General features: G+C 40.9%; 1 protein-coding gene across 3 annotated transcripts in view; it reads right to left on the bottom strand.

Moving 5' to 3' along the window:
* Positions 1-10,716, bottom strand: part of GRM8 (glutamate metabotropic receptor 8) — a 570,128-nt gene that overhangs the window by 75,530 nt on the left and 483,882 nt on the right. For all 3 annotated transcript variants that reach the window (XM_019543461.1, XM_019543459.1, XM_019543460.1), the window contains exon 9: positions 1,129-2,064. In XM_019543461.1, the coding sequence (XP_019399006.1) occupies positions 1,129-2,064 (936 nt within the window). The remainder of the gene's footprint in view (positions 1-1,128; positions 2,065-10,716) is intronic.

Below are 10,716 nucleotides of genomic sequence, written 5' to 3' on the forward strand. Positions count from 1 at the left end.
TGTGGATAAGGTTGTGCAAGCCACGGAAAGTCACAGGTCTTGACTGTGGCAGCCGGAACTATTCAGAAAGTCTGTTTAGCTCTTTATACTGTGCATGTCTTTTGTTTGTCTGCCTGTCTGTTTGAGGGTTTGGGGTTTTCTTTGTTTTTGTGTGAATATTTTGTTTTTCCTGGTTTGTTTGTTTTTTGGCGGGGGGAGCTGTGGGGGCAGAAGGAGGAGAAAGAGAAGGTTTCATATGACCAGCAAGGATTTATTTTTTGGGATCCATGCCTTATTTTTTTTTAATTATATTTTTAAGATTTCTAAATACATTTGGAGATTGATTTTTTATTGCTCTTTCCTGGATGACGTGTTATCATTTCCAGTGTCAGCCGGAAATAAATCCATGTAGATTATATTTATCTCTGTCTTCCAATTAGAATGGAGAGAGGTAGAGTTAAATGTTTGATATGGTGTACATGGTTCCCCCTGACTGATATCAGAAAAGAACCTTGTCAGCCGAACAAGGAAGATGTGATCTTTGAATACCTCATCAAAAGAGCTCATTATCAAAAGCCTAACTCCCTCAATGAGCTGACAATTAATTAGCTAAGCTTTTGTGTATTGTTTTATGTAAAATAAATACTTAATATATTAGGCATTTTCTTTTCTCTTTTTTCCTGCTGCATGTACCACCAACAGGTAACAGTACTTCCTTTCATTCAGCTGAGACATTCTTCTTCATTATTTTTGACAAATGTAAGTTGATCTTCCTAGACTTTAAAATATAACAATTTGTATCAGATCTCTTGTAGCTGACAATGATTTATAGTATTTCATAAAAGAGGCTAGAGCATCATGGAAAGATAATAATAAGCATTAGTAGAAGCAGCTATTTAAGTTAAATATATGTTCAGAAAATGCCTAATTATTATGGCTTTTTTATCCATATGCAAAATCTTGTTACAAACTCAAAGAAATATATCTTTTCAATTTATCTTTCCATTGACTTCCAATATTTAATATTATTGGAGCTTGTGCTCACAGTAAACTTTCACAATTGGTCATCTATAAGACTGAGTGCTATAAGTATACCAACTAAAAATAAAGACAGGTTAATCTTTGATTATCAATATTATCACCACTTACCTTCTCTGCTGACTGTGCAGTACCAAAAAAGATTGGAATAAAAGCTAACCAAATAATGCAGGTGGTGTACATAGTAAATCCAATGGGTTTTGCTTCATTGAAGGTCTCTGGAACCCCTCTTGTTTTAATAGCATAAACAGTGCATGTGACCATCAAGAGAATACTGTATCCCAGGGAACAAATTAGTGAAAGATCAGAAATGTCACATTTGAGAACTCCCCTGGCATTTTCTGGATCAAGTGTCCTCTGTTCTCCATAATCTACTATGATATGTGGTGGATCAATAGCAAACCAAATGAAGACTCCAATAAGTTGCATGGATATGAGGCTGAAGGTGATCACCAGCTGTGAAGCTGGACTAATAAACTTTGGAGCAGTGACAGATTTTTTACCTTGTTCAAATATTCTGTGAATTCTGTTTGTTTTGGTGAGCAAGGCAGCATAACTGAAGCACATGCCAAGTCCTAAAAAGATCCGTCGAAACGAGCATACCACGGTATCTGGAGTTGCAATCATTAAAAAAGTGATAGAGTAACAGAGAAAAATCCCAGTCAAGAGCACATAGCTAAGTTCACGTCCAGAGGCCCTGACAATGGGGGTGTCATTGTAGCGGACAAAAGTCACAATTACAAAGGTGGTTGCAATAATTCCAAGCATAGCAACAAATACAGGCACAATAGCCCAAGGAGAATGCCATTCCAGTTTGATTATGGGAATAAGCTGGCAATCTGTACGGTTGGCATTTGGTCTCTTATTAAAAGGACACAGTTCACAGGTAAATTCATCCACTTGGTAATGGTACCCATCACAGCGCTCACAGTGCCAACAGCATGACACTCCCTTTACTGTTTTCTTTCTTTCTCCAGGTTTACAGGGAAGGCTGCAGAGAGATGCTGGATGAATGTGTTCTTTATTGGTCCACTGCATGTCTTCTACCTGTAGGTATAAAAAATTAATGAGCCTTCCATTTTTCTCCATTTATAATATCCTAATCCCGGCCCTAGGTTTGTCATAAATCACTATGTGCTGACAGTAGAAATGCAGTTTACCATAATAAGAAACCTGTTTCTTTCCTTTATATTGACTTTATGAAAGTGTTAAATGATTGTACCCAATAAATCTTTCATGCCATGGACTTGATGAGTGTCATTAGTTTCTATTTACCTCTTTACTGCTGACCAAATTGACATCTGTAAAAAGATTTATTGACTCCAGGCTAGTTTAAAAGCAAAAGACCTGCATGCACAACTTCACTAGCTAATCACATGCAAATATACACACCAACAGTTCTCAAACATTTAATTAGGAAATAAGATTATGTGGGTTTGGAATTAATTTCTGGTACAATAAAAACACAGATTAAAATCCTCATGCATCAATTCTGACAGAGCAAAAACGACAAGGGAAAGGATCCTCTTCTGTTAAGATATAATGCCATGGCTTCCAAGAACCTGAATGTTTGTATTTTTCTGCCTTTCGAGATTTATTTGAAATGCATATTTTTCTTCTAGAAATAAAAAAGTATGTATATTCTACATCATGATTAAAATGTAAAGAGAAATCTCCTTAATAGATTAATGTTCAAATATGTTTAAAAGTTTAAACAATGGTTTATGCAAACAGGGAAGACTTTTTCTTATGGCCCATAAATTGATCTCTTCACAATGAAACATTAACACATCAAGTTATTTCGCTCATTTACTTCTCCATCCCCCAATAAAAATGAATAAAAATAGAAAAATATAGAGATCTACCAAGATTCCTACTTAACTTCAGCACTCAGTCACTTTGACTCAGTTCCATCCATGTCTACTTGTACTGAGTAGTGTCATACTCTAATTAGTATGCCACTGACTTAAATAGAGCTGCTTACAGTACAAGTCTCAGAATCCAGCCCTTTGTGTTGTGCTGCTATTTATTATACTGTGAGTTGTGAAGGACAGAGGACTTATCTTTGTCTGTACATGCCTGTAAAGTGGCACATTTGAGGGATTTAGAAGTTAGATTTGCAAATACAAAAACCAATAATTGTGGGACCTGGGTGTTTTTGGTTTCCTCCAATAGAAAACAAAATGGCACAGCATGACAAAAAGGATAATTTTAGTCTTAACACTAAGTTTTCCCAGTAATGTTTCTACAGAATTAAAAGAGGAGAATATTGTGTAAAACAGCTGTTTCCAAGCTTAGGCTGGTTCCTCAGAGTAACTGGGTACCCAACACACTACCACATGAGGTTTTCAAAATAGGGAATCATAGAGTTAAGCCACTTTTCTCCACTTCTCTGTAATATGATGCCTTTCCAATTCATTTCTTTTCAATAATACAGGAGAGCAAATCCAATGTAATAATGAGTCAAACACACTCATACAACCAATTTTCTAATAAGAGGATGGATGATGTTGACAGTGTATGAAATTATGTGTTGCATAAGTTATATTACGTGATCCACAGGGATGAGACTGTTACGAATTCAGAAATCTTTCCTTTGTCTTTTTTCTTCCTGTTAGATTTGATGCCTGGACATAATTCAGAATCCACCACAGTCAATGCATATCAATGATTTTAGTGGGTTTGGGGAGATGTTGTTAGCAAAGTTAGTCTGAAGTCAGTCAGAAGGTAGGACAGATATGCACCTTTACAGCCTAAATAAATAAGATATATATAGGCAGAACAAGCTTTACTGGGTTTGGACAAAACCTTGAGTCTACAGATCCTATTTAGGTAAACCCCCCATTTTAGGAGTAGGTTTCACAAAATACTTTTTGGAAAACTAGAGTATTGTTTAAAATAATTTTGAAGAGCAGTCTTCATAAAGTATAAGAAAATTCATGTTGCATGAAATAGCCTTCATGTAGCCTGAAAATACTTGAGGCTTTAAGAAAATATTCATGTATGTTATGGTTTTCCTTGTGCTAATAGTCAGGCGTAACAGCTCTGGTGCTACCTGACTCATTTGCTAGAATATAAGAAAAAATGTTGTTATGAATTCTGAGTGATAACTAAAGGATAAGAAATATCACTTCCATAGCTCACAGAGCAGCTGTGAAGGCAAATACATTAAAGCTTGTGAGATACTTAGCTATATGGTCCCCTTCACCATAATAGTATTTTGACGGATTGCTGGATTGACAGATACGGCATTCAGGTACTTTGTTCCTTTTGCTGAGATGAGCAGTGATTACCATTTCCTTTTAATCTACAGCTATGTATTCTTTCACAAAATTTTCTCCAGCCATTCCCACTGCTCTTACAGTAAAGGTATCAGAACTCTACCAGCTGGTAAATACATTAGAATGTCTCACAGGTTATGTGTTCCAGTGGCATCAATGATAATAAATTCCCAACTCAAGAAAGTCATCAATAATGATTCATATTATAGCTTTCATTCCTGTGGATCTGACACACAAACTATGCAACACATAATTCATACACTGGCAACATAATGTTCCGAATACTGAAAAAAACTCAGAGTGAGCAAACTTGGTTTTTTGCCCTAAAAAGAAAAAAAAGTAAAATAAATTAAATTGCTGTAGGCTGTTAAGACTGAAATTATCTTAAACAGAATAATCTTTCAAGGCTCAAACATTTTATATTAAAATAAGACATACTGAATATTTACAGTTCAGGGGTGGGGATGCTTTATAATGCTGTATCTCATCTTATCTATCCCCAATTATCTGGAGTGATTTTTTTAGACTAATGTAATAAAGTTCAGAACTCCAAGCAGCCCCATATTTAAGAGAAAGATGCCAGAAATGATGTGTGTATGTGTATATTATGGTATTTTCATAGCATTATTCTACCTAAGAAGAAAGAAGTAGTAGCTCTCCACCAATCAATGACAGTGGTCAGGGCCTCCAAATCCAAGCATCTCTTGTAACCCTACGGAGCCTTTTTCACTTTAAACAACCCAGGCCCTGTAACTCAGTGGTTCTCAACCTTTTGCACCTTATGTCCCACCACACTCTTTGTCAAAAAAACCCTGGTCCCACCATGATAAAAATAAAACCCCACTGTTCGAGATATCCATTGATTCATTTATTTGAAGGACAAACAACTTTGATTTTTTTCAACTGGGCAACGAGTTGAAGTCCCACCTACACAACCGTCACATCTAACTGGTTGAGAAACACTGCTCAAGCCCATAAAGTGTAATACCTTCTATAGGAGCAACAATCTTACAGATTTCCCTGCTGGTTCTTTTGCCCTAACCTTCCTGCCTCTATATTTGAGTAGTGCAAATGGCAAAAAAACACATCAAAAGGGAAAGATACATAGTTCTCAGATATTTTAGAAATAGCTTAGATAAGTAGAAGAAAACTAATTCTGACAGGCTCAGCATAACTTCTCTTGGTTATTTCTTGCAGGTCTGGGGAGGGATACAATGGTACAGAAAGCACCTAGTCCTCCAGCTTTGTCCCACACCTGCAGAATTTGTCCCCACTCTGCTCATGTATCCTCAAAGACTGCTAGAGACCATTCACGGTCCTCTCCAGTGGGTACTCAAGAAGGTGAGCACTATTTATCTTTATCGGCAAGATTTGCTAAAGCAGGCATGTCAAAGATATGGTCCATGGACAAGATCTGGCCCCCAGAGCCACATCATCTGTCTAGTGGGGCTTCCCATGGGGCTGAGAGTTTGCCACAGTTCCCGAAGTCATCAGCATACTGTGTTTGTCCCAACTTACAGCTTTCTGGGCGTGCGCCCCAGATCTAGCCGTGGGATAGGAAATGTACCATATTTTCAAGCATATAGCCCGCACCCATGTATAAACCACACCCAGGTATAACCCATGGAAAATTGTATTTTCATGAAATAGCTTGTGTATTCCCCACACCCATGTATTCCCCACACCCATGTACAGTATTCCCTGCCCCCCAAGACATGGCCGCAAGCGCAGGCTCTGCTAGACACGGCCGCCAGAGCCGGAGCTGGAGCTGGAGCCGGAGCCGGGACTCGCCGCAGACTCTCACCACCCGCCTGCAGCCTCCCCCAGAGACATGGTTGCAAGCGTGGGCTCTGCTGGGGCTCACTGCAGACTCTCACCATCCACCATGTCTCAGCGGCAAGCCCCGGCTCCAGCTCCGGTTCTGGCGGCCGTGCCCAGCAGGTTCTGCTGGAGCTCACTGCAGACTCTCACTACCTGCCTGCAGCCTCCACCCAAGACATGGTGGGTGGTTTGAGTCTGTAGTGAGCCCTGGCAGAGCCCGCACTTGCACCCACCCATCAAGTTTGTAAAAACGTATATAGCCCGTGGGCTATATGCACAAAAATACAGTAGTAGTAAGCAGTGACAGAATTATTTTATGTGGCTCCAGGAGCTATTGCAATTAATGCTGACACCACCAAATTCCCAGCTGCTGCCAAATTTCCAGCCAGATGAGTTTAACATCCTTGTGCCAGAGGGTCATGCCTATACACAGAACGGAGGCAAAAATTTACTGCACAGAAATAAGAGACTGAAAAGTCATGTGGCTTTAGGTCATCTAGTTTATACATGGGTACCAATTACCTGAAGTGCTCTATGCACTTCATGCATTTTTAATATTATTTTATGTGATATAAATGTAATAATGTAACCCAGAACATTTCACAGCGATCAAAGTCTTTTATAACACAATCAAAAACATTCAGTTGGAAAGGGAATATAAAAATGGCTTTGGCTTCTCTAACCTCTGCAGGAGATTCATGCATTTCAAGTTTTATTTATGGTCTTAAATTAATAATATTGTTGGCATCTTGTCCTGAATGTAACACTAAACCAATTAATTATAGCAAAAATTATTAGGATACAAAAAATGAGGGTGAATATCTATGAAAAAACTTTCAGAAATGTGCATTTGAAACCATGTTCCCAAAGTCCAAACTGAAGTACCCAAATAAATAGTTGAAGTTTTCAGATGTGCTCAAAACCCATAATTTTCACAGAATCAAAGAGTGCTGCTGAGCCATTTATGCGGGTTTGTAAATATAGATTAGAGATCAATTTTCCACAAGTGCCTAAGGCAATTCATGTACTTGAATTAATTAATTTAACTGGGAACCATCTATCCTATCTGCTTAGGGATTCTTAAAATTCTTCTAAGCCACCATATATATATTTAGTCACCTTAGGCCCCTTCTAGATGCTCATTTACTTGTGCAAAGGGACTTTTGATTTTTCCCTTTTTTTTTTTTTGCAGATCTGAAAAGTGGCATATTCTACCAAGCCACATATTCCCAGTCTTCACATTAGGGCTGTGTGAAGCTTTGGATGCTGATTCAATTCAGATAAGATTCAGCCCAATTTGGTGGCCGAATCTCCTTATCAAATAGGAAGACCAATAAAAAGGTCCAAAACTATTCACGAAAGATTCAGGGATTCGGCGATTCAGGCAGTCCCCACTCACCACTGCAAGGAACTGACCCAGGCTTCATACTAATAAGGAAGGGGTGGTAGGAGAGACCATGTGGGGACTTCCGCTAGGCCCCATCCGCTGCCTGCTCCCTCAGCACCCTGAGCACATCTGACCCACGCCTGCTCACCTGGCAGGAGCTGGTGAGTGCAGGGCTTTTTTTTTTTGCTTTTTTCTTAAGTGCCAGGACGCTGGGGCTGGGTGGGGCAGCCAGCGGGTGGGGGATGGGGCCTGTTTGATTCAGAGATTCTGCCGATTCAGTGGTGGCTGAATCCCCGAATCAGATTCGGCCAAATCAATTCAGGACAGTGATTAAAATCACTGAAATGAATTGCTGTCTCCCGAATCAGCCGAATCTGAATCTGAAGTGAATGCTAGCCATTTTGCACAGGCCTACAACACATCCCTATTTAGAAAAAAAACACAGGACAGGAGGCACTGCTACCAGCTTTTACCAGCTGGGGGAGCTGGTGAACTGACCTCTGACCACTCCTGGCAACTGTCCTGTCTACAGGATTTCCCTCAAGGACAGAATACATCACTTTAATGGGTGCACAGGCAGACCAAGACTGGGAAATGCTTCCTGGATCCCAGGCTGCTCACCCAACAAAATTGCTTTAACATCTGACAGGTTCACATTTAATGCATGAAACTAGCATCAATAACACGATACATGTAATATCTGCCGGGGGCCTTAGTGCCGTTGAAAATTCACAAAATCATCCAGAAGCACAAGGTAAATTGATCTAACTTAGATTAGCTTAATTTTAGGCACTCTTTAAAAAAAAGAAAGCCCTTGAATAATAAAAATAAGAAAGACAACAAGAAGAGAAGAGAAAGAAGAAAAAAGAAACTGCTCTACATTGGTCAAAAATAAAATGTGTGGGGGAATCAATTCTGTAGCTGTTCCACCATCAATGACGAAGAAATCAGAGGCCTTTGTGTCACTCAGATTACTAAATCCTCTTTGGTAAACTTAATTTCTTATATGCTCATTTTTGTTCCCTTGATTTATATGTGACAGCTGCTCAGTGCTCTAAACTACAGTGTGATGTATGTCAAGGCAAAGTACATTCTTATATACATCATATTTTGTTGCATATGTTATGTGGGTTCAGAAAGGCCTAGCTCAGAATGTATTATTTAAACATGATCATTCACTTTATTTTAGCAGCTCCTCTGAATTTTGAAAACAAAGTCCTTGATGGGCTGATGTGCTTTCATGATGCACATTCCCTTAGTGAGAAAACATTATATAATAAAGTGCCGTTTATAATTTTTTAAAAGATTTTCCATGCAAAAACACAAAGAGTATACAACAATTTAAGTTAAAATATTCCTTCATTTTAGATTTACTTAATCAGAATGTTGTAAGAATGTGCCATTACTGAAATTTAAACAGGCATAAAAATTCTCTTTGCACAAGATCTGTGCCTGATAGAGTTGTAATCTGTTCTAATTTACAGCCCTGAAGATCATGATAGCAACTAAAATCTTAAAGCACAGACTGAATGCTATTTAATAACACTGAGTAAACAATGCCAACCATATCTGAACACTACAAATAAATTTGTCTTTTAATCTCTAATAGCAAAACTGAAAATTAATTATGTGAGAACTGGGTTAATGCAAGCCATGATCTCTGCATACCACAACACAGGCATATTCATGCTTTTGGCACTCATTCTTTTTAGCTATTAAGTAACTAATTTACTCAGCAATGCACTCAGAACCTGAAACAGAGTAACCAATAATGTTATTAATATGCTGCACAGCACTTTGAACAATTCCTGAAAACAAAACCCCAGTAATTTGCATTATTAATGGCAATGGGCAAAATTCTGAACTTACTCATATATATCAATGACCAGTGACAATCCAAGAAGCTGGAAAGACAGCTATGATAGCTAATGTAAATCCATGGGAAGTACAGTCTGAAGCCTTTGGTACTGTAGGGTGTGAATCAGGGCTATACCTAAAAATATTTAAAAGCCCCCGTCACGGGGCGGGGACCCAGGAGTGGCCGTGATCTTTCCTGCACCCCTACCGTGCCAAGTTGCCCTTCTGGCACCTCATCTCGCCCACCACGTCTTTGCTGTTTATATAATATTAGTGGGAGGCTGCCTTTCCTGGGCTTCTCGGACCCAGTGCTCTTGCCCTCTACAGGTATCTCTTGGAGCACTCACCCTAGGGCATCGGGTGGCTCCTTCCGCCCCCAATACCACACCCAAGCCTCGCCGGTGTTCCGGACATTCTTATGTCTGTATGCTCGTCCCTACCTGGGGTCTCTCAATACGTGCACCCCCTCTCTCTGGGGTCTTTCAGTATGCGCGCCCAATATACTCACCCCTCCCGGGCTTCTGTTCACCTTCTCGCCCTTTTCCGGGCTTCTCTCCTATAAACGCTCTTTCCGGGGTCTTTCCACTATAAGCACCCTTCTCCCAGGGCCTCTCCAGTATAGGTGCCCCTCGCGCCCTTATTGTATACGCGCCCTCTCCAGGCCTGTCAAATGTACATGCAGCCCTGTCTAGGCTCTTACTCTCAAGCTTGGCCCAGTCCGGCTTCTAATCACACGCTCAGACCTCTCCGGCTTCTATCGTGCACTCAGCCCTCTCAGGCTTCTAATCGCGTGCCCAGCCCTCTCTGGCTTCTATTCTGTACGTGCCTCATCTCTGTCGGGCCCCTATCTGCACGTCTGCCCCTCCCCAGGCTTGTTCTCGCGTGCCTGCCCCTCTCCGGGACTTTTATCGCGCACTCGCCCTGCTCCGGGACTCTGTGCCGGTAGAAGGCCAATCGCTCACCCTGGAGCCTCCTATTCTAATTTGCCCTCCCTGGGGCCTTCACTGCACTCCTCATGCCCTTTGCCCTCTCTGGGGCCTACACGGCGCTTCTCGCACTCCTCATCCTCTGTGGGGCCTACGTGGTGCTTCTCGCGCTCCTCGCCATCTCTGGGGCCTTCACGGTGCTTCTCGTGCCCCTCACCCTCTCTGGGCCTATGCTGCGCTTCTCGCGCTCTCCTACCCTCTCTGGGGCCTACGCTGAGCTTCTCGCGCTCCTCGCCCTCTCTGGGGCCTACACTGTGCTTCTCATGCTCCTCGCCCTCTCATAGACATAGATTTCATAGACATTAGGGCTGGAAGGGACCTCGGGAGATCATCGAGTCCAGCCCCCTGCCCAAAGGCCAGGAAGTCA

This window comes from Crocodylus porosus, unplaced genomic scaffold, assembly GCF_001723895.1.
Source record: "Crocodylus porosus isolate Cpor-Errol unplaced genomic scaffold, CroPor_comp1, whole genome shotgun sequence".
In the NCBI taxonomy this organism is placed as follows: Eukaryota; Metazoa; Chordata; order Crocodylia; family Crocodylidae; genus Crocodylus; species Crocodylus porosus.